At 47.6% G+C, this 23,725-nt stretch overlaps 1 protein-coding gene across 6 annotated transcripts; it reads left to right on the top strand.

Moving 5' to 3' along the window:
- Positions 1-399: 399 nt before the first annotated feature.
- On the top strand, positions 400-18,996 carry PFKFB3 (6-phosphofructo-2-kinase/fructose-2,6-biphosphatase 3). 6 transcript variants are annotated; one of them, XM_026052442.1, is made up of 17 exons: positions 400-562; positions 4,795-4,920; positions 5,313-5,409; positions 5,592-5,658; positions 6,312-6,386; positions 6,696-6,752; positions 7,990-8,114; positions 8,696-8,903; positions 9,698-9,844; positions 10,192-10,296; positions 11,192-11,321; positions 11,528-11,590; positions 11,760-11,824; positions 13,462-13,632; positions 14,894-14,916; positions 16,516-16,566; positions 17,433-18,996. In XM_026052442.1, the coding sequence occupies exons 1-17, from the start codon at positions 484-486 to the stop codon at positions 17,437-17,439; spliced, it is 1,596 nt and encodes a 531-aa protein (XP_025908227.1). In that variant the 5' UTR covers positions 400-483; the 3' UTR covers positions 17,440-18,996. The 6 variants fall into 6 exon arrangements, with proteins under 6 accessions (XP_025908227.1, XP_025908230.1, XP_025908229.1 ...); XM_026052445.1 differs by lacking the exon at positions 13,462-13,632; XM_026052444.1 differs by lacking the exon at positions 16,516-16,566.
- The last annotated feature ends 4,729 nt before the right edge of the window (positions 18,997-23,725 follow it).

Raw genomic sequence — 23,725 nt, 5'->3', positions numbered from 1 at the left:
GAAATAGGGCGGCCGCGCCGGGTGCCGGCGCATTGCGAGGCAGCGAGCGGCGGCGCCGGCCTCCTGCAAGCCCCATTCTTACCCCCTTTTTAAAAATATTATTTTTTTTTTTCTTCATCTTCATCCGCATATTAGCGGCGCAGCTCGCCTTCCGCCTTCTTCTTCTCGTCCTTCTTTTTTTTCCCCCCCGCCCCGGGACTTAGCGGCGACACTTTCTTGATTTATTTCCCCCTCCTGCCGGCTTTGTGCCCAGCGAGCCGCGCAAGGAAAGCGCCGGGCGAGGCGTCTCCTGCTGCAGCGACTGCAGCGGAAAAGCATCTTTATTTTTTTCTTCTCCTCCTTTTTATTTTATTATTATATATATTTTTTTCCTCCTTCCACAGTCTCCTCTCCTTTTTTTTTTTCCCCTCCTCCTCCATCCCCTCCGCACCGTACAAAGGCAGCAAGGTGGCCTCGCAGCGCAAAAAGAGCTTTGTTTTAAAAATGCCCATGGAGTTGACGCAGAGCCGCATCCAGAAGATCTGGCTGCCCAATGACAACCGGCCAGCCCTGCCCCGGCGCTGTGAGTAGGGGATAAACGGGGGGTCCTGTGGTGCCCCGTCCTGTCTGGGGAGTGGCGGGGGGGCTGCTTCTTCACTTCCGTTATTATTACTATTATTATTGTTAATTTTCCCCCGTGGAAAAATAATGGGTTTGCATCAGTAGCTTTTTGTCCCCCCCTCGCTCCAGCATCCTCGCAGCCGGCCCCGGGAGCGCCGTGGAAGGCGCCTGGCTCTGCAGATACCGCCCACCTGCCTCCATCCCTGGCTGGACCAGAGGATGCCGAGCTGCAGAGATGGGGTCTGACCTCAATTCCTCCCCCGCCGCTGCTTTTCCAGCCCACCCTCGTGCATCCGGGATTAAAGGAGCATGAGGCAGCTTGTTCACCTTGGCCCCGGGTGATGACTCGAGCTGGGATTTACTGAGGTGACCGTAGCTTTCCAGGGACTTTGGGAGCGGGCCAGCTTGAGGCATCACCAAAATCTCCTGCCAAACTGCTGTCCCCAGCCATGCCGTGCTTGGAATGGGGTGGGAAGCAGGTGGAAGGGAGACAGACAGTGCAAAAAAAATAAAATGTAGGCAGCATCCTGGTCTTGTAAACCTCTGTGCTTAAAAATAAGTAGAGGCGAGTGCTTGGGTTATCCAGGTGTTAGTGAAATACAAATTGTGAATGAGCTGGTGCTTTTAACTTGCCCAGTGCCCAAACTGACAGCCTGCCAGTGGTGCAGCTCCAGACTGTTCTCTCTGTAAAGCATCGCAGGATTCCGTGCAGATTTTTTGGTGGGTGAAGCATAGGGAAGATGGCCTTTTGCCATATGGAAATGGATGGAAGCTGCTTGGGCAGTTTGAATCACTCTTTCCAATGCTCTTATTTAACAGGCAACTGTGTTTTTAAAGTCATTTTGGACTTTTGTTTCTCTGAGCGGGAAAAGTTTCCACCTTGAGGGGTGAAATTTAAAAATAATAATTAAAAAAATAAATCCTGGCTGTTGGCCCCGTTAAGCTGCCAGCGTGCAAGATGTACCGTGGTTGTCACCCCATGGCCGTGGGTGACATGGGCAGCCAGATCTGTGTGCTCATCCCCCCTCGGATGCGCGGCACAAGATGCCTGGGAAAGGGCTGAACATCTGGGCTGCCCTAGGGCTTTGCTTTCAGCAGGGTACCGTGTCTCCTGGCTGGCGGAGCTGGCCTAATGCTTTGCAGCTGTATCCGTTTGATCCAATTTTTTTACTTATTTATTTATTTTTTCCCCCGAGGACCACACTGCCTAGCTTTGGAAGGAAACCCTCACGAGCGCAGCCCTTTCCGCTGTTTTTTAGCTACTTTATCCGCGTGGTTCTTGACCACGGGATTATTTAGGGGAGAAATCTCCCTTGCAACCGAGACTATCATGTCTTAACCTATGGAGCCCTGGGGGGTGGTTAATACCCTCGCGTGGCTCCTAATTAATTCCCACGGGGTGGAACGAGTTGCGTGGGGCCTCATTTATGGCCATCCAGCGTCTTCGCGCCATCAACATTTTCAGGTCTGCAAAGTTGGGAACAGGAGGGTTTCTGGGAGCTGATCTTAACTATTGGGCACGAGGCGTCACGGTGGCACCGCGGTGACAGCCAGCACACGCCGGGGATGCCATGCGGAGCCTTGAGCCGGGTGCCATCGGATGCCGTCGTCCAGGCTTCTAGTGAGCGGTCCATTGAATTCCCGCCGGGCTGCACGTCGCTCACGTAGGGGCCGCGAAGTCGAGTTGCTGCCGGCGCCGGCTTTATGGGCAGAGCCCTTCACCGGGACGAGGGGAGGGGGCTGGCGCCGTGGTGGGGGATGATGCCAGGGGAAACATTCCGGCTGCTTCCTGACCTCCAAATCGGCTAGGGAAAGACTTAAGATTATTGCCGGACGCATCCTAATGCATCCTTCAAGTGAATGGTAAAAACAATGAGTAAGGAAGTGCGTATTTTACCTAACTTGGCTTTTTTAGAGGCAAACTTCTTGCTCTTTTTTTCCCCTGCCATGGCGCAGATCCAGAGCAGCGTGCACATCTTTCAGCAGCTAGGAGCGATGAGCTGCTCCTGGCCACATCTTTGGAGCATCTTCCCTGACCTTGCCCTATGCAGACAGATGTCAGTGACAGGGAATGAATGTGCTTTGAAATCCTGGACTCCCTCCCAAAGGATGGGATGAATTGGGGCTTTGTGAAGTGCTCGGAGCTGAGTGCCGGCTCCTGTTTCATCTCTGCTGCAAAGTTTGCAGGAGGCGGGAAGCAGGAGGACGCGGTTTTGGGTGCGGGTGACCCATCCTGCCCAGGAGCCCTTCCCTGCTCCGACACTCCTCAGCAAGGAACAGGAGTTTTTCTCCTCTGTGCAGCTATTCCTCCTTTTTTTTCTTTCTTTTTTTTTTTTTTTCTCCTCCTTAATTAATGGTCCTGTGGTGCAAAAAAAAAGGCTGGTAGCTGGTCTTGGTTGAGGATGGGAGCAGCGGTCCGCCCTATGCAAGGAGGGCGAGAGTTTCCTCTCTGGAGGTGTTGCAAACCCCTTGGCATCCTGGCACGCAGAATAGAGGCTTGTCCCCAAAATCAGTGGCAGCTGCCACTGAGAACGGGCTTTTTTTTTTGGACTGAGACTTTTGAGGACTTTTTTGAGGAATGCAGAATATTTAATGCAAAAGAAAAACCAATGAAACTTCATTCATTCGTTTTCTCGTCTCTTGCCCGCTGAGCCGAGCAGCTGACGAGTGGCTTTTTCTCGTGGACCTCATTGCCTTAACTCCCTTAACTATGGCCCGAGTTTGGCTTTTTAGTTGCTGCTCGCATTTCTCCTTAGGAGGAGAGGGAAATTCCTTGTACTCCTTGTGCTTTGCAAAGTCCCCGTGCCCTCTGCTCCTTCCGTAGCCGTTTTGGGGGTCTTGGGGCTGGCTGGAGCACTGTCCACATGAGAAGCTCCCAGGAAGGATTCCCCGCACGTGGTACCAGGCGGCATGGAGGGTGGCTCTCCAATCTAAATGCCGTCAGATGTCATTAAGATCTGTCACATCTAAAGCACTTGGCTTTGCGCCCGCTTCCCAGCAACGTGACAGTCCTGGCTCCGGTGCTGAGAATATCTCGGGAACCGGGCAGGGAAACGGGGTAGGAAAATTCCCGGAATGCTCCATTTGGCAGTTTCCTTTGAACTGAAGGACAGAATTGGTTTCCTAAAGGATTTTTTAGGGATAGCAGCGATTTGCCTGGGCAACCTGGAAACAATTTTGTTTGCTTTTTGGCTGTGCATTTGGGTCACATAAGAGTGGAGTTTCTTTTTAACTTGCCATGCCATCATTGCACTGATGGCTCTGAAGAGATATATACATATATATCTATATATTCAGATTCATATATTCAGATTCATATATTCAGATTCATATATTCAGATTCATATATTCAGATTCATATATTCAGATTCATATATTCAGATTCATGTATATATATGTGTGTGTGTACATATATATATATTTTTTTCTATCACAGCTCTTTGATATAGAATCGTCTTTAACTCAGAGGTGGGGAGGGAGAAGCTTAAAGCAGTTTTAGGCAAAATTAGAGATAAATTGCTTGTACATATCTGCTTTTAAATGTTCTTGATTCTGCGGCTCACTCATAGTGTTATGAACCTGTATGTCTTCAGAAAAGCGGTCGGTTGCATTTGCTTATGCATTAGCTTAAAAGCTAGCAAAGGTTCTGGAACTTGTTCTCTGAGGGTTAAGTTCTCAATTTTGCAGAGCAGTGCGGGTCTTTTTTTTTTTTTTTAATGAAATCAGCTAAATTGTATGAAGAAGATGTTGCAGAAGATGTTGCATTTACCTTGATTTTTGCAGGTGGGAAAACTGAGGCGCAGTGGTTCTTCATGGAGAGTTGAGTTCTTGCTCATGTTTCAGCTATCAGGGGCCCCTCTCTTGGCTTAGCTTCCAGGCTGTGACTTCCACACCTGGTCTAGGTGGCTCTAGGGTACATTTTGGTCATTGTGGCTTAGTGCCTCAATACTAAGTGGCCATAGACCTGGTTGTCATCCATCCCTGCTGCGACACGTCCATTCAGCAAATACCATAGTAAAAATGAGTTGGTGGGTTCACCTGTTTGGTTATCCTGCTCGTGTATGTGCATATGAGGAGCACTTGTTTTTCCCTCAGCCTTCCCACTTGGATCAGCAGCAAGTGCTTTGCAGGATTGATGCCAAATGAGTTGGTGGATTAGTGGCTATTTGTGTTGTTTTCTGCTCTTTCTCGTAGCCTGTGGGCCGCAGCTTGCCAACTCGCCCACCGTGATAGTGATGGTTGGCCTTCCAGCCCGTGGGAAGACCTACATCTCCAAGAAGCTTACTCGCTACCTCAACTGGATCGGTGTCCCCACGAAAGGTGAGGCCTTTGGGGTAGAGCAGCCATGGGGGCAGTTTTGCAAAGCTCATGCTGACCAGGTGTCTATGTCCTCATGTCCCTTCTGCTGCAGCAGGTATTTCTTTTTCACATGGAAACCAAAGGCTGGGCTTTCTCTCCAAGAATGTCTTTTCTTGGTGTGTGGTTGGAAAGCTTCATCCACGGGAGATGTTGTGGCTGAAAATTGTGATGTTCAGACCTCCATGCCTGGGCTATGAACGCCTCGCCAAGGCATTGCCCTGGGCTGTGGCTTGCAGGGTTGACATTTCCCATACGGGCCAAGACAAGTGGGGGACTCCTGGTTGCCTCTCGCCCATGATGGGAAATGTCTGACCAAGGTCTTGGCTTTGACATTCTCTGCTTTTTCCGTGCAGTTTTCAACGTGGGAGAGTATCGCCGTGAGGCAGTGAAGCACTACAGCTCCTACGACTTCTTCCGCCCTGACAACGAGGAGGCCATGAAAGTCAGGAGGTAAATGTGGGGACCTGGGGACTGATCAGGTGGTAAAGCCCAGGGCCGGCAGCGGCTTTTCCCCAAAGATGTACTGGATGTAAAGGCTGGGGCTGAGATCTCCTTGCCTCTCTGCGTGCTGGTGGCCACGAGCATCTTGGAGGGTATGGGGAACATCACGCAGACGTCACCTTTTCTTGCAGGCAATGCGCCCTTGCTGCCTTACGGGATGTCAAGCTGTACCTGACAGAGGAGGCTGGCCAGATTGCGGTGAGTTTGGAGGAGTGCTTTGCTGTGCTTTGAAGAGATTCTTGGTTCCCGCACAGTTTGTGCTACCTCCAGCTACGCTGCCAGGAGGAAAAGGGGTTCCCTGGGCACTTGCCTGGGCTTTTTGCACTGCATTTCACACTGTTAATGTCACAGGTGCATTTTGTTTTAAAACCCAAAACAAGCTGTGAATCTTTTGTGAACTGAAAAACAATTTCTTGTTTCCCATCCACTTTTCTTGCTCCATATGCCCATGTATGTCAAAATATTTCTTCCTTCTGAAGCCCAGCTTTAATAGGCAAACGATCTGGTGCCTCCCATCTGTTTCTCAGGGACTATTTTAGTGTCTCTGCTTCTCCCTCTGTATTCTTGGGCTGCATTTCACAGGCATGTGCTCTCAGGCCCTCACATTTGCCTGCTGGTTTCCCCCAGTAGCTTCTGAGTTCGCTGGCCCGGTTGAGCTGGACTGAACGGAAAGGTGGGGTTCCCAAGGAGATACAGTTTTCATGACTTTCTTGCTGCTGTTATTGAGGGAGAAAACTGTGAGCTCAGATCTTGTAAAACACCTGCCGATCCACCTAGATTTAGATTGAGGAGGGATTTGGGGGGAAAACCTGGCATTCTTAGCGCTAACCCAAATATATGTGTTTCTAAAGGTTTTTGATGCCACCAATACAACACGGGAAAGGCGTGGGATGATCTTGAATTTTGCCAAAGAAAATGGATTCAAGGTTGGTACCAGCAGGCTGCCACCAATGTTGCAGAGTCCCCACTAGCGTATTGGTGCCCTCTCTTCGCAGTACCATAATGTCCTCACGATGCTCCTGTGCAAGAGGGAGTTCTGTTTCCCTGTTGGCTTGGGCACAGATGTAAAATACTTCCCTCATTCAAGACCTAAACCCTCGGAGAAGGAAAGGGAAAGGAGTTGGATGGTGGGGAATAGTGGGAGAGCTCTGTGGGTGGCTGGTTTGAGTGAGGAGCTGCCTGAATGCTGAAAACCTTATTTCTGGTCTTCAGGTGGGTTTTGCTTTGCTTTGTAGGTTTTCTTCATTGAGTCCGTCTGCAATGATCCCACTGTAGTAGCTACCAATGTCATGGTAAGTGTGGAAACATTATTGAACATTATTGAGGAGGCTTTTATCTTATGATTTACTTCATCTGCAATGAAAAAAAGAGCTCATCTATAGCTTAGACATATAGCTTAGCATCAAGGAAAGAAATGCATGCCGTTGACTTTAGAAAACAGAAAGTCATGATTTTTTGAAGCAACAAGTGTGGTTAGGGGGTTTAAGTCCCATTGGGGAACGGTCAGTCTTAGTGTCTTCAGCCACATGGTGTTTGAAAATTATTTGGGGTCTGCCTGGAGAAGAACAGCAGCCAGTCTTTGAGGTTTCTTGCCACTAGCTAAAAATTTGGCAGGGAAACCAACATAAAACATCACTTTGCAGACCCCTTTGGGAGATGCTGGATCTCTGATCTCCTATCATCAGCAAAGACACTTTGCCTGGTAGACTTGGCTAGGGCAGATAGAATCTGGTTGTTCTGTTTAGTTGTAACTGACCTTAATGAAAGTCATTTTCTCCATTGGGCTTTGTGATCTAGCCTTATCTCCAGCTGCATGTCTGAACTTTGAGAGTTGCTCAGTTTTGATATATCTTTCCTCTGCTTTCTCTGAAATGATCTGCAGCTGGATTTTCGCAGGGTTTAATCCATTTCTTTGAGAGAGACTAGTGCTTGAAGGGAGAGAGAATGAACTACTAGCTGTGTGTAGGCTTCTGCTTCCCAGGGTGCTGCAATCAAAGGATGTTTTTAGTGCTGGGAACAGTGCAGAAAATACCCTTGTAGGCCTGGGGCAGTGCTGCCCACATCACTTGGTTGTGTTATTCCACTGGCATTTGGATTGCTTATGAAGTTACTAATGTGTAATGCTGCTGCTCCACCCCAAATCTCGAGCAAAAACAACCTGTTGAAGTAGTTGAGGCAGAGCTTTTCCCGGATTCTGGAGATTCTTGTTGCTCGTTTCTAGTATAGTTAGCTTTAAAGCAAATACTCAACAGAAAGAGATCAAATACAGTTGTTCCTGCTACTTCAGACGGGAAACTGAGATACAGCCAGGTTGCAGTGACTTGCAAGAGATTCGCTCATCTTGTGCTTAGCTTTGTGTTTCCTTATCCATCTCACTACAAGTGATGTAAAGAGGCTTAGCAGGTAGCTGCAACTTGGCCCAGCTTTGAAACCTGATATTTGCATAGCAGGATTGTTGCAAGCCGCAGACAGGGCATTTTGGAAGTCTTCCTAACGTCTCCTTTTGGTGTGTTTTCTCCCTCACTGCAGGAAGTGAAGTTGTCCAGCCCAGATTACCGGGACTGTAATTCGACCGATGCCATGGAGGACTTTATGAAGAGAATCAATTGTTACCAGGCCAGCTACCAGCCACTTGACCCGGATGACTATGATCGGTAAGAAACTTTGCTGACTTCCAAACAGGCTGGCTTTAAGGCCCGTTTGTCTCAAGGAAGCAGCGGTGAAGTATGGAGCTACATTTCACTTCCTATTTAAGTACGTGACTATGTTAGAGTAACGTCTGAGCCAAATCTCACTGTAAACTCAGGCTTCTTTCTCCAGAACTTGAGAACACTATATGCAGTTTTCGCTAGCCCTATATCCAGGAGCCAGGTGTCCAAATCTTCCCAGGGTCTTCTGGGCCCAGAAATGATGGTTTTGACTTGTTTGCCTGTGCAGTTGATCCTGGTCCTTCTCAGGAGATGCTGCCTCATCCCTCTTTCAAAGTACCTTCCTACCAGTCTTTTTTCATCCTCTTTACTGCTGCAAGAAGAAGTGGCAATTGCAGTGGTGTTACTTAGCCCTCTGTGAATTGCCATTGCCTCTTGGCTTCCCATTTAAAATAGTCTGCAGGAAATCCTTTGATATCGTTGTGATATTGATTGAAGTCTCACAAGACCATTTCCTAAGAAAGGTGTTTCCTCCTTTCTATTTTTCTCCTTTCACATCTCCCTAACTCTTGCTGCCCTTTCCCTAGGGAACTTTCTCTCATCAAAGTCATCGATGTTGGCCGGCGGTTCCTGGTCAACAGGGTTCAGGATCATATCCAGAGCAGGATCGTTTACTACCTAATGAACATCCATGTCCAGCCTCGCACCATTTATCTATGTCGGCACGGTGAAAGCGAGTTCAACCTCAAGGGGAAGATTGGAGGTGACTCGGGGCTCTCCAACAGGGGTAAAAAGGTAAGGAGAAAGGGACTAGCTCCCTGTGGGTTCTAGGAGAGATTTGATTGTAGGAGATGATGTGCTTTGGGCTAAGGGTATCTTTGACATCTGGGGTTTTCAGAAGGTTGTCTGCAGGACTGGCCAAATTTGGGCTTGAGCCTGGCCTCAGATTGAGACTTTCCAGCCATTCACGTTGTATTAACTGATCTCTGCCATCCTCTCTAATCTCTTACTCTGGTGATCACTCCTTAAACTCTTTGCTGCTATGAGGATCTGTATTTTTTTTTTTGACTGACTGACCAGGGCCTCATCACAACTTTCATGGACACTCAGCCCTCACTTGACATCCCCCTCAGTAAGCTAGGCTCATGCAAGCAGCATCTTTTGTTGAAATATCACCTTCTCATCAGTCTGTAGTATGCCAACTTGTTTAACCAGGTGTTGCTCCAGTACTGCTGGAACAACTGTGCCTCCCACTGGTTCTGGGAAATGCAGCAGCAGGACTTGCTCCAAAACCAAGGAATATACATACCCCTGACCCAATCAACTCAAGTTTTTCCTGAACTCAGCCCATCATAGCATAGTGTGGACATGTTAAGCCCAGATGACAGGTGATAGTGAGAAAGTGTGTGGCCCTTGATGATCCATTTGCGTGAGGCTGCAATGCACCTTGCAGCATGAGGCCAATACATTTGGAAAGTATAGAGGTCTTGGAGAGGAAACCAGTGGAGGGATCACTTGCTGGGATGGAGGGAGGAAGGCCCAGTGGGAAGTTGTGGATTGAGAATCAACCTCTTCTTTGTATCCCACAGTTTGCATTGGCACTGAACAAGTTTGTTGAAGAACAGAACCTAAAGGACCTCAAAGTCTGGACCAGCCAGCTAAAGAGGACAATACAGACAGCAGAAGCTCTCCAACTGCCCTATGAGCAGTGGAAGGCACTCAATGAAATAGATGCTGTAAGCACCTTTGATTTCATTAGGAATAGATATCTTGCAATTTGGGGTTTGGCGGAGTGAGTGAGAGCACTTTATTTTTGCCTAAATTCCTCCATCTGCAAGGAGAAGGGAAAGGGGAAGGGAATATTTCCTTCTCCAGTACCTGCAATTTGGCTTCTGGTTGTAGCTCTGTCATATGCAGATACTCTAAGATTTTGGCTATAATGATTTCTGCTTAGCACTGCTCTATTGCTGAACACTGAGAGGGTTAAAGGCAGTTTGCATTGGAGAAGGGTTGAATGCTGGGTGGCTCAGCAGCAGTTGATCTGAACGTGGTCAGTAACCTCAAAGATGTTCTGTCCTGGCAGGGTGTTTGTGAAGAAATGACGTACGAAGAAATCAAGGAGCAGCATCCAGAGGAATTTGTTTTACGTGATCAGGATAAATACTACTACCGTTATCCTTCTGGAGAGGTAGGTCTGCAAGGAAACATTTGGAAGTGTGACTTTAACTTAAAATATGGCCTTCTTGTTTTCACCCTGTCCCCTATATCTAGATGATGGGTGGTAGAGAAAGAGGTGCTCTGAGAAATTAGAGTTAAGAAAGATCAAGACTCCCCTTTGTCTTTTGTTTTGAGCTCATATGAGATAATGGAAGGGGAAGATATCATTAAGAAATGCACCACTTAACAGGACGGCCCATGGACTTCATAAAAAAATCAGTTGGAAGGGTCCCCTGGAGGTTTCTAGTGCACTGAAATTGCTGTGTTGCCCCCGATTTTGTTTTCTTTCATTCCAGAGGAGTGATTTTTAGCCCTGCTCTTTGTCATTTGCTGAAGGTTGATTGAGATATTTCCATTTGTTCCTGACATGAGAAATATAGTGTGCTTTGCGATGTGAATTAGTGAGGTGTTAATTGGCAGTTCTGAATGATACCCTAGGTTGTGTGTTTGGGCTTTTATCACTGAATTAAAAGCTGTATAGCTATTCAGGGAAAAATAATGTTTGGAGACGTCCTAGAGGCAGTGTTCTAAACAGGAGAAAGTCTAGGGAAGACTGACACTGACTTTGGGCATCTATGGTTTTTATGTCTGAAGCCTTGGTACAGTTACCTGCCTTAAGAGACTCTTCAGTGGCATAGACATGAATGGCTTATTTCTGCTACAACTGAAGAAATAGTTATATACCAGAGTGGCCCAAAATCAAGGCTCTGAATTTTGTTCATTTTTAGCAGTAACTACATTGGCTTAATGTAGTCAGAAGGATGAAATTGATAGATTTTCAGGACAATAACTATTATTTCCTGTAAGCACTTCAATTTCCTGATTTTTTTTTTTTTTTATATTCCTATCTTTTTTTTTTTTCTCAGTCCTACCAAGATCTAGTGCAGCGACTAGAGCCAGTCATCATGGAGCTGGAGAGACAAGAGAATGTCCTTGTGGTCTGTCACCAGGCTGTCATGCGCTGTCTCCTGGCTTACTTCCTTGACAAGAGTGCAGGTGAGCTCCCTTTACCCAGGCAGGAGGATGGTCCCATTGGTGGGTAGGGGACAGGTCTTGAGGATGCTCTGTGTGCATGCCTGTACAGGGCCTGGAGCATGCATCTCTTCTTGACATGGAGGAGCTATAGATGCTGAAAAGGAAGGGGTCTGAGCCTCCTGTTGGAGGAAGGATGGGATAACCTACCTGCTTTGGTCTTTCTGCAGATGAAATGCCCTACCTGAAATGCCCCCTTCACACAGTGCTGAAGCTGACCCCAGTAGCTTATGGTAAGTGGGCATTTCTCCTTGTCATGTTGTGGTACTTGTCTTGTCCCTCATATCTGAATCTAAGCTGTCTCTGGGAGATTGGCAGGTGTCTGGGTTTGAGCATCTCATGGCGTCTGATGACAGTGGAATTGCTAATGCTTGTTCTGTCTCCATGTGCTCCCTTTCTCAGGATGCCGGGTAGAGTCCATCTCTCTGAATGTTGAAGCTGTGAACACCCACAGAGAACGGTCAGAGGTGAGTGTTGCTCTTCCTCAACCACATGCCTTGGTCAGCCTTTTTCCCCCTATGGTCACATGGCAGTGAGGACTCCTTGGGAGTGGCTGTGGAGGAGAACTGCTTAGCTAGAGGATCAGAAGTGCCACTAGAGAACTGGAGCATCAGATGGGGTTTCATCCCAGAAAGATGGAGCTGATAAAGTATTTTATGGGGAAAAAGGATGGATGCATGTGCCTTCCAGGTGTGTTGTTCAAATTAAAGCTGACCCGTGTCCCATGGAAAGGTTTTTGACTCGACAGTCAAAGGTCTGTTCAGTCATCCACTCTTTCAAGTGGGCTTGGAGCCATGGATAGAGAAGGTGACTTCTCTGAGGTCTTCCAGCAGACTAGCAGTGTCCAGGACCAGCATCCCACTAAAGTATTTGTCCCATTATTATTATTATTATTTTTTATTATTATTATTATCATCCTCCTCTCTCAACCATGCTTTTGCGTGGTTCCCTCAGTGCCAACCTGCAGGCTGAAGGGTGGTGTTGGAAGGAGACCCCTCATGCTTGCATGGCGCCGAGGAAGGGGACAAGACCCTCAGTAATGTAGAGTCCATACTCTGGGCATGATTGCCACAAGCTCTGAGGGCCAGAGCAGGGGACATCTCCATGGTGATTGGGCTGAGAGGTCACCAACAACATGGAACTGTAGGAAGAGTGCTGGGAGCTGAGGAAAGACATGTGGCTCTGGGGGCTGCATTGGCAGGGCTGGTGTCCCTCAGGTTGAGATGCAGCAGCGACAAAATGCTGTTCCCTTGCTGGCATTTGTGTGGTAGTGGTGTGTGCCCACTTGGGTGGTGGGTGGTCAGACCTGTCCCCATTTTGGGGCAACTTCTTTTCTTTGCTTGCCTACCTCAGTGGGTGGTAGCATCTCAGTTGCTTCTCCTTCCTCATGGAGGAAGCCAGTCATTCCTCCTATTGTTTTGGCCATCTGCTCCTTCCTTCCCTGACAGAGCTCGGGGAGTCAGGAGACCCACGTGGTGCGGTTAGGATGGAGCTAGACATGTGCAAAGCGCTTTAGTTCCTCCGCTTGGCTTTGAAGGCACTGCTCCTCCATCGCTTGAGCTTGTGGTACCAACCCTGGCTGCTCTGTCCTATTTCCCAAGTCCTTCTTGCTAGCCTGGACTGGCTCATCTCTCCTGTTCTTGCTTTCACATGTCTCCCCGGGTCAGAAGGAATAGCTTGAGGAGGAGACTGAGGGGCACCTCTTGCTCTAGTCTCTCTGTCATGCAAAGTCATGGCCTTTTACTATTACTACTTTTTTAAGTAATATGTATTTTTTTTCTTTTTTTGTGAGCAGAGGATAAAGAGAGGAAAAAATCCATCTCATTCTGAGTTCAGGGCCTTTTTTGTCCCCTCCCCTTCTTGAGAAATCACGCTGCATCCTTGAACTTTCTCATCATTCCTTTTTTTTGTTCAGAGCCTTTCAGTGCATCCAAGTTACCCTTTGCACGTCGACAGTGATTGTGGGGGAAAAGTAGAGGCTGCTTTAAAGAGAAAACAACCAGAAAAATAGAAAAATGCTTTTTTTTCCCTTTAACTGTCGCCTTCTTCCCTTTTCTTTATTTTTTATTTATTTATTTTTTTTCTTTGTCTCACTCTAATTTAGGAAGCAAAGAAGGGACCTAACCCGCTCATGAGACGTAATAGCGTTACCCCTCTAGCAAGCCCAGAGCCCACCAAAAAACCTCGCATCAACAGCTTTGAGGAGCATGTGGCTGTTTCTTCCACCCTGCCAGGCTGTGTTCCTCAGGAAGTGTCCACGCAGATGCCGGGACAAGTTAGTTGAACTTTTTTTTTTTTTTTTTTTTTTTTTTTTTTTTTTTTTTTTCTTGTCACTTATTGTTTGTCGTCTTCCTCCTGTCGCTCTTTCCGGGGAACCGCTTTCACTTTGTCTCCATCTGTGCTGCTGCTTCTGAGATGCATCAATCGTAGTGGCTCCCGTGGCTGCTGTCCTCCCACTGGGCTGGCTTCAGGAGCACCGAGTGAATTGGCACTGTTGATCCTCTCTTGGGTTTGGAAAGCGTTGCATAGTCCCAAAACCCTGGGCTGAATTGACTGCCTTAATTTGAAAGGTGCCTCTGCATCCCTGTCTGGCCTTTGGAGTATCAGTCTCGGGGGAATTTCTCCCCTGGAGCAGGCAGGACCAAAGGTTTTGCCCTGGCTCTTCTCCAGCCCCAGACCTAGGTATTGCAAAGTAGTCGATATTCTTGCACTTTGCTCAAGAAGGAGCTGGCCAGGACCCATCTTTGCATGGAGGTGTCTCCTCCTTCATGGGGTACTAGGCAAAATGAAGCAAAAAATGAGCAGCAGCTCTCTTTGCTAGCGCTAAGCACAGTCACTTGTCACCTCCTATGGCCCCAGGTGAAGTTTCTGTGGGCAGCTATCCATTAGGCCAAATGGGCCAAATAACAGGCTCTGGGTTTGCTAGGCAGCTTGTTGGGAGCCAGCTGCTCCTTGCAGAATCTGCTTGTGTGTCCTCTCCTCTCCTGACCATTTTTGAAGAGATGTGGCCCAAACTTTTAATTGGTGCCCATTTCTCCAGGAACAAAACACTCTTCCCTTTCCTAGCTGAGAAGCTGGGACGATACCTCTAAAGGTCTTCTGAGCAGCTTTAGCAATTTACATGGTGCTGCCCTTCCCACTAGCTGCTTATTGGATCTTGCTGTCTCACCTGCCCCTTCAAGTGTTTGTGTTGTCTGATGTCTTCTTACCCTCTCCTTCGCCAGGCTTCTGGTCAGGTTAAGAAGGATACTGTGCTCTTTAGAGCTTCTCTAATCTGATTGAGCATTGTCCACTCTGCTTGGTGGCAGTCTTGCATTAACATTTCCATTCTGGCAAGCACTAAACGGAACAGCTTGTTGGTTTCTTGGCTTTGGGGTACTCTACTTGGGCTGGTGGAGTCTTCTAACTAACCCTCCACTGGCTTAGGTTTTGGAAGTGTTCTTTGCTCAGATGTCCCACGCAGACCTCAAATCTCCATTGCCCTTTCTCATGCTGCGTTACTGACGCCTCTTTCCATTCTCTCTGTCTCTTCACAGCCTTTTCTAGGGAAGGCATGCCTGTAAGTACCTCTTTGAGTCTTATCCCCCTCTCACCTGCTTTCCATATCTTGCCATCCCACTGGTTATTTTGTTGTGGCTGTGAAATTGGGCCGGGGCATGGACTTTGAGTTAATGCATCTGTGTGCAAGAGTGGAATTTGGATATGCCTTGCTTTTATTTCAGCACCTGTCAGGCTTTTATTTCCTGTATGAGAGCAAGAGTGCATTTTTGGAGTTGAACTGACCTTGAGTCCTTGCATCTGTGGTTCCCCAAAACTGGGTTTGGGGAACAGTCTGCCTACACTTGGGCAGACTGGACACAAGGATGTTGTCCTTCTCTCTAGGTCTTCCTAGCAGGCAAGAAGCTTTGAGCATTTAATGCACAAGTTAGGAGTGGTCAAGGCTTAAGCAGGTTGGATCAGTGCTGTTAAATCCTTGGGCGAATAGGAACAGGACAGATGAGTAAATCTGGAGCCTTCTGACTTTATTCATGCTACATCATTAAGCTGAGATAGTAGCAGCCCTTGACATGCTCAAATGTCTTCTCAAAGGTCAAGGAGATCTGCTTTTTTTTTCTGATTTGATCACAGACTATGAGCAAAGTTAATAGGCACTGGCTGCTTGTCAGCAGTCTGCTGGGTTTGAGCTGAGGATGAGACAGTGCCTGGGGGTCGGTTTGCCCTCCATAGACTGGTTTACATCAGCCAACATGCATGTCTGTCCTGTTCCATCTTGTGGGCAGAGGACTGGAAGGTCTTCTGTTAACCAGCTGGACCATAACTTGATCCTGCTTGCATGTATCGGCTGATGAACCTCACATTTCTTCCCTTTTTGGTGTAAATCATGTAGGGAAAAGAGAACTTAGAAATATCAGACTGGATTTTGTTCACAGATACACTGGGGAAGAGCAACCTGCTGCTAACAAGCAACTGCAGAAGTTGAGTTGCTCAGCATGGCATGCATGCCTGCTGTCCTCCCTGTACTGCTTTTAAGTGCCAGAACTTGTGATGAAATTTTGAGTTTTCTTGGGTTCCTTGAAGGTGCTGTTTCTTCATCTCCCACTCTGTTTTGGTGGGTCACTAAAAGCCTTCTCCAGGTTTCCAGCCTTTGGGAGGTATTTGCATTACAGTTGGTCAGCAGAAGAGCTGCTGGAGCAGGTTGTGATGACTCCATGTCCCAGATGTAGGCCTGGAGGAGCGAGCTTAAAATGCAACTCTTGGGGCCTTGCCTCTACCCACCTAGCCCTGGATTTAGAGGCAGGTTCAGAGGGAGCCAGGAAGAACCCTCCAACCAAAGGGAGTCAGAAGTGACCTTCCCTTCCAGTTAGCACAAAAGCTGCCCTGGGGGGTTGTAGTTGTGCTGCACTGGCTTGTCAGCAAAACCCTGCAGAGCTTGGGGACATGCAAAAGGCCTCCTGGCTGTGGGCTCAGGCCCGTGGGGAGCTGGTGGCTGAGCCTGGCTGGGCTGTGGGACTAGCTATTGTGATGGGACCTCTTCCTTGTGCTTGGTCTGCGACCCAAAGCACATTTATTTAGTTATTTATTTACCACGATCCAATTCACAGTCTCTCCTCCTCCCTTCTCTCCCCCTTTTTCTTGCCTTTGCTTTCCATGCTTAAAGACGACCCGTTTGTCACTTTCTCAAAGTTTTCTCTTTACTAATATTTCCAAGGTAAATGGCTGTGGTGCATGTGGCTTTCCTAATCCTGACTCTGTCTCTGTAAATAACAGGGAGCAGCTCAGCCCTCTGTCTTGTAGCCTGTTTTGTGGGTCCAGCTGCCCATCCCTGTTGCTTGTAGGAGGCAATTTAGATAATTTAAAAATACATATATATAGTGTAGAGAAGCATTCCTAGCCTCTTTTCCACCCCTGCTTTCCTGTAGCTTTGTTAAATTCGGAGATGTCTTGATTGGTTATGGTGACTCCTTGGTCTTCTCATATTGTGGGTGCATCCCCTTCTGACTGCTGCTTTCTGTGCCTGCTTGCTTTTTAGCTTGCTGTCTCTGCCTTTTTTTTTTTTTCTTTTTTTCTTCTTCTTCTTCTTTTTTTTTTGTGGGTTTTGAGGCTTGCAGCTTTGCCATGCATTTGTCCTGATTGGGTGCCCTGATGCTGTGGGAACCAGTTGCAGAGGGGTGTGGGCATTTTTGGAGAGGGGGGTTTTCCATGCAGCAGTGGGGGCACCGAAGAGCGTCCCAAGGAGATGGTCAAGGATGGTGACCTCTTCTTTGGCATACCAGGGGACTTGATTTTTAGCCCAGTTTTCAGGAGTTTTGGGTTGTGCTGAGTTCCTGCCCTTCAGTTAAACACAGCTGGTGCATAGGGAGCCAGCCAAGGAGGTCCCCAACACCTCCTTGGCCAAACTCTCCGTTCTTCTCCTCCAGTGGATGGTGTCCTCTCCCTCCATGGCCAATGCTTTTGTAGTGCCCTGTGCTGTGGCTTTCTGTCTTTCTTTTTATACACACATGGAAAGATGCATCTGGGGGTCCATGTGACACCTGCATGATGCTCAGCCCGACCTCTCTTGTGTCCTCCTTGCAGAACATGAACAACTCGCAGAAGCTGTCGTGATGCGGTCCCGAGCCCAGCAGCGACGCCGGCTCCCATCCCATCGTCATTTCTGCAGCTTGCTTGTAACCTGCTCTTCCTTGGCCACAGCTGCTTCCACCCCCAAAACTCGGTCACCAGCGAGCAGGGCCACCGAGCGACGGGAGGAGGAGGAGGAGGAGGATGCTCCAGGGCCGAAGGCGGATTCATCACCTGAGGCCAGGGCTTGGCGCCGCTCTCCTCTCCAGTGCGCTGTTGTAGCAAGCTGTAAAGTGCTTCTCATGCAAGGGAGGTTTCCAGACTTAATTTTCATGCGTAGGCATTTTTTTTCCCTTTTTCTTCTTTTGATGTTTTTTTTTGTATAGATGATTGGTACTGATCCATCTCACGTAGAGTTGTATATACATGAATAGGGCAGGCTTAGCCGAGAAAGATGGGGTTGGGGGGACAAAGGGGTTTCTAATTTTCTTTTTTATTATTGTTATTATTATTGATGTTATTATTGTTATTATTTTCTAAGAAGGCCCCCAAAGCACTGTGCTGTGGTCCTTTCTGCTGCAGCCCATCACACGCACACATCTGGTCTCAACAGTGCACGCACAATGCATGCAAGGAGGGAGACTTGCAAGGAAGGATGTCTCATGAAATCCTTCAAAGCAAAAACTGCTGGTTTTAACCAAAAAAAAAAAAAATTAGAAATTCAGGGGGTCTTTGGAGCTCCATAAGATAGGCTGAACTGGGTGCGTGCTGCAGATGTGCAGGTCTCTCAGAGGCGACCACAGGTCTTGCTGAGGTGCAGAAGTTCACATGTGGCTACAAAGAGCCACGCCAAGAGACACTTACTTATTCATGACTTTTTTTTTTCTTTTTGATTTAATATGTGTACACGCACGTGCGTGTTTGCGGATATGTGTGCACCTGGAAAGCGCTTGGTTTTTGCACTTTATTTGTGAAAGGAGTGTAACTATTTTATTTTTTCTTTTCTTGCTTTTTCTTTTTCCCCCCAAGACTTGCCCTTTTTTGCTGGGGAAGCCTAGCCACTGCCTTGTTTTTTGGGGCTGCAAATCTGAGATGTTGGCAAAGCAGCTGTTGCGGTGGCAGGTGCTGGCTTAGGGACTTGCTGTCACAATAACCAGCTTCCAGGGGGTTTTCCCGGCACATTCTCAACAGCCCATCCCAGGCCACAAGATGAAGGGTTAAAAATGCCAATTAACCACTACCATTTTGTGCAAAAGTCTGTGGACGCTGCTGCTTTTTTTCTTTTTTTTTTTTTTCCCTTTTTTTAGGGCTTTTTTTCCCCCCCTTTTTAGCAAAGGGGAACCGCAGTGCCTCCTGTACAGATGAAAAAAATAATATATATTTTTTTTCCTTTACATTTATTTTTATTCTTTCCCTCCTTTCTCAATACCTGCCTTGAAGGCAGGCTCCTCTGGGTGTGCTGCGTGTGTTTGACACTTTTGCTCTTCTGATTTTGGTCCCCTCCTGCCTACTCCCCAAATTTGAGACTGGTTTATGTTTCGGGAGGGCAAGTCCCTTGTCTCCCTGGCCCATTTCCAGGGGAGTTTATCTTTCTCCTTCTGCCATGAAAAGATAAGGTGGCAAACGAGAGCACATGATGTCCGGCTGCCCCACAATCAATCCTGTAAACATGTCATTCTGCAGACGCTTCCCCCCCCCCCCCCCAATGTATTTGGGTGTGTGTGTGTGTATATATATGCATATACATATATATATATATATATATATATAAAAGCTGCCGCCACCAACAAAAAAAGGTGTAATGACACAAAAAGTCATTTATTTCTGTGGGAATTATCTAAGCCTTGGTAGGTCCTTTTAAAAAAAAAAGGAGAAAAAAAGAAAGCAAAATGGGAATTTTGTTGGGTTTTCAGGCAAAACTGGTCTCCGCGCAGCAAAGGTTCTCTCATGCTGTGGGGTCATGAAAAGCACTAGGAAATTTGCTGCCTGTCGGATTTTGGTTAACCCAAGTCAAGGAGCTGGTGACGAGAGGGGACTTGTCGAACCACACCAATGATTTCTTTCTCTTTATTTTGTTTTCCTTTATGATACTTGAATTTATTTTTTTATGGTCTTTTTTTTTGTTTTTTGATAGCAAAGCACCGTTTATTTATTTAATGTGTACTGCAAAGCCAGGATGGAGAGAAGGTTAGTTACTTGGGGGGATTTTTTTTTTTTATTTTATTTTTGACTTGTGGTACGTTAACTGTCATGTATATACGTCTGGAATAATTGCCTGATATAAAGCTGTGCCAGCTTAAAAACAGGGTATGCCTTTCAGAAATTTGTATATTTTGCAGTTGCTGGACCAATAAAATCTCTTGTTGAAATACAGATGTGATTTGGGTCTTCCTTTGCCATTGGGAATCATGCTCTTAGAAATCCTTTTTTTTTCCATATGGAGTTAAAGTAATTTTAAGGCTGGAGAACAACTTGCAACAGTGCAAAACGGGTACATTTGTTAAAGGAGGACTTTGTTAGCAAGATGCTGTTTCCTTCTTGAACAGCGGGGACAAAAAGCTCTGGACAGTCCTAAAAAGAGTATTGGCATTACTATGGCTTTGTAGCCATGAAGAGCTCAATAGTGGTATTTAGGGATGTGATTCATCAGACCTACTTCCACACTGACTTAGGGCAAGCGGAGGGTGCCCCAAACCCTACAGACCAGGTCACTGAGGAGAATAAAGGAAGCCCAAGGTCATGGTCTGGGATACGTCCTCGAGGCTGTGAGCTAGCCAGGATTTGCCATCTCTTCAGACCTGGTACAGTTCTTGCAGTCAAATACTTGCTTAAAATACTCCAGTGTTAAATGAAGCAGAAGGGCTGAGCCTGAGCTGTCTCCTGAGATCACGGTTGTCTTTGCCCCAAAGGCAGGAAAACAACAGATGTGTCCCTGAGTGGAAACTGTCAAATTTGCTGTGAAAGCTGCACTTTTTTTTTTTTTTTTTTTTCCCCCCTTCAGGCTCCTGGAGAAAATAGAGAGGGAGGATGTGAAGAAAAGGTCATTTGGACAAGATACTCTTATGTGAGCCATGGACAGTCTCCCTTGGGTTGGTGCTTCCCATAGGGTTGGAGGCTTATCCTCTTTAGGTAGTTGGACCTCTGAAAGCTGGCTAGTACTAAAAGAGGGTGGAAAAAAACCCATAGTTCTGGACTTTGTCATCTTCAGGCCCAGCTCAAGCTGTTTTCTGAAAGCTGATGCAATGCAACCCCTGTCCTATTCCTATTCCACTTCAGCTTTGATTTGCATGTTGGAGTGGATCAAACCATTCTTAGGGCCAAGGCACACTGCACTACACTTTGGATTCTCAGGGACTGGCCACTGTCTCCAATCACCCCTTATTCCCTTGTTCCTCCTTGAAAGGACCCTTCCCTGGCAATACTTGCACTTTTTCCTGGGTTCATACTCAGATGCACAAGGTTGGGCGTCCTTACAAGGGTCCTTCTGAGAAAAGCCACAACCTGAGAGCTCCATCACTTTTTTTAATATATATATTTTTCCCATTTCTTGCATCAGTCACAGACTTGACTGGCTCTTCCATCCAGCCTGAGAGGTCCTGGGATGAAATAGCCCTTCCCTCGCTTGTAACAGGGAGGAAGACCTTGCACTTACCCTGCTGCAAGACCTGAAGCCTTGGGACAAGGACGTTGGGGCCTTTAGCCCTGTGCATGACCACCCTCCCAAAGGGCCAGCTTTCTTCCTAGCCATAACACTGGCACGTGACACTCCTCCTGCAAGCAGAAATTATTCGGAAAATCTTGATAACAGCGACCTTGCCAGGGAAAGCATGGGAAGAGCCGCTCTTACGGCAGCCAGGGAGCTTTCAAGGCCAATCTGGAGGAAAGGCCCATCTCTGACGAGCTTTTTCGCTATTTCAGGATGGGGGCTCATAAATAGGCCGTGAGTGGGCGGTTGCACGAGGATGAGTGTGGTGGGAAGCGCAGCGGGACCATGCTTCCCACTGCCGGGCGGCTGGTGACAGCTGCTGTGCGAGGGTGGAGGAGCCATCACCATCAGCACCAAGAGGGCTTTGCGGCCCGCTGGTGGAGCAAGGATATGATGCAAAAAATGGTTTTGTAGTTATCTGGCTGCCTTGCTGAAAATGCTGTCCCAGGCAGCATCCTTCTGTGAGTTCTAATACTCCCAGGGCTGAGCTGCAGTTCAGAGGGACCTGGGCAGTCCAGAGAGATGAGAGGAGAAACTCATGAAACTCAAGAAAGGCAAATGTAGGGTCCTGCAGTTAAAAAGAAACTACTCCTTGGTACCAGGACAGGACGGGAGTGTCCTGCTGGAGAGCAGCTCTTGGAGAAGGACTTCATGCTGCTGGTGAGCAAGTTGACCAGAGCCAGCAGTGTGCCCTTGTGGCCAAGAAATCCAATGGTCTCCTGGGCTGCCTTAAGAAGAGTGTAGATTACAGATTGAGAGGGGTGATCTCTCTCTGCTGTGCCCGTGGTGAGGACACAGGTGACTCCTGTGTCCAGTGTTGAACTCCCCAGGACAGAAGAGGATATGAAAACACTGGAGTCAGTCTACCAGAGGGCTACTAACATGATAAAGAGCATGGAGCATCTACCGTATGAGAAAAGGCTGAGAGCTGGGCTTGGTCAGCCTGGAGAAGGCTGAGGGGACCTTATCACTGTGTACAGATATCTGATGGGAGGATGTCAAGAGGATGGGGCAAGACTCTTGTCAGTGGTGCCCAGAAACAGGACAAGAGGCAATGGGCATAAGCTGAAACACAAGAAGCTCAATCTGAATATGAGGAAAAAGTTTTTTTACTGTGAGGGTGACAGAGCACTGGAACTGGTGCCCAGAGAGGTTGTGGAGTCTTTGGAGATATTCACAACCCAACTGGATGTGGTTCTGTGCAATGTGCTCTCGGTGACCCTGCTGAAGAAGTGCGCCGGGACTAGATCATTTCCTGGGCTCCCTTCCAGCCTCAACCTTTCTGTGATTCTGTACTCTGTATTACTGGCCAGTTACTACTGCATCCCATGGGACCGCGTTTGGTAAGGCAGAATTTCCTGAAGCCTCAGCCCCTATACAGAGTTGGCCCAGAATCACATTTTCCCTCTTCTCCTGCTTTCTAGGGCCCCAGCCTCCAGGTTGGGAAAGCCTGCGGGCAGGAGAGAGCAGGGTGAGGGTGGGTTCACGTGCTGCTCTGCTGAGGGGGCAATGCTGCTCCCTCCTGCTCCGCGCAAGCAGCATGGAAAGGCTTGCTCACCTTGGCACGCATGGTCAGGCAGAGCACTGCCTCCACGGCAGTGGCAGTCCAGCCTTGTGTTCACTGAGTTTCCATCCAGCATTTCTTTTTTTCTTTTTTTCTTTTTTTCTTTTTTTTTTTCCCATGATACATTTTTGTGCCATTGCGGCGAGGAGACGTTCCTTGAGGCAGGGTGGCTTTAAAGGTTACCCTTGAGAGCAGAAGCATTTTTTTACTCACAGACGAGCCCTTGTCATTTGACCAGCCTCTCTTTCAGTTAAAAAAAGAAAAAAGGAGAAAAAAAATTCCAAAGCCCCTGCCAACAAGCAAGACTGGGGAGCTTGTGATTGCTAAAAAACAAATACAGAAAGAGTAGTCACACGGGCTGACTCAGCTCTGATTGGTGGCTCAGGAATGTGTCTGATACGTGCGAAGGATTAAATAAACTGTGGCAAACCTTTGCGATGCTGCATGCTCCACGTCGCATGACAGATAGGTTGTGACAGCCCCTTGCAGCTTCCTGAATATATGCATGGATTTTTCTTTTTATTTATTTTTTTTTATTTCTTCCAGATCACAGGTTGCTTGAGATATCAGGCTATGTCATTTCCCCAGCCACGTGCTTTTGCTTTCGAATGGCTGAGATCTTAAGGTGTGACCTGTTCACTAGAAAGGATCTGCCCCCTCCTTCCAGACACAGGATGACTCAGGTGAGACCTTAAAGCCTGGGCTAATCTTTCCAGGAGGCAAATAGTTCAGAAAAGAAAACCAAGAGATCAACCATACTGGATGTCCTGTGCCAGCCTGGAGGTTTCCCTGCAGGTTTGGTCCCTGCTGCCACCTGTGCCCTGAGACACTCTCGTGGCAATGGGCACTTCTTGCTTTGCTCGTGACCAACATGCACCATCATTGCATGCTCAGAAGAGCAGGAGCATCCCGGAGGAACAGCAGCTGTTTTTTGGCTAGGGAGCCAGGATGCTAAGCTGTAGTAAATGGCATCTCTTGCCCTTCTGCAACTTTAGCACACAGAGCTACTTGCCATATCCTTTCTGCATCAAGCCCCCT

The sequence above is a fragment of the Nothoprocta perdicaria genome, unplaced genomic scaffold, assembly GCF_003342845.1.
Source record: "Nothoprocta perdicaria isolate Ctin4 unplaced genomic scaffold, notPer1 scaffold_89, whole genome shotgun sequence".
Lineage (NCBI taxonomy): Eukaryota > Metazoa > Chordata > Aves > Tinamiformes > Tinamidae > Nothoprocta > Nothoprocta perdicaria.
Note: the sequence above shows the minus strand (reverse complement) of the source record. Positions and strands in the feature narration are given on the sequence as shown.

Excerpts from the sequence above, each read along its gene's own strand:
- PFKFB3 (XM_026052442.1), top strand. The coding sequence starts at position 484 with ATGCCCATGGAGTTGACGCAGAGCCGCATCCAGAAGATCTGGCTGCCC. Across the intron at positions 5,410-5,591 it reads GAGGCCATGAAAGTCAGGAG|GCAATGCGCCCTTGCTGCCT; the intron begins GTAAATGTGGGG and ends CTTTTCTTGCAG. Across the intron at positions 11,825-13,461 it reads CCCACAGAGAACGGTCAGAG|GAAGCAAAGAAGGGACCTAA; the intron begins GTGAGTGTTGCT and ends ACTCTAATTTAG.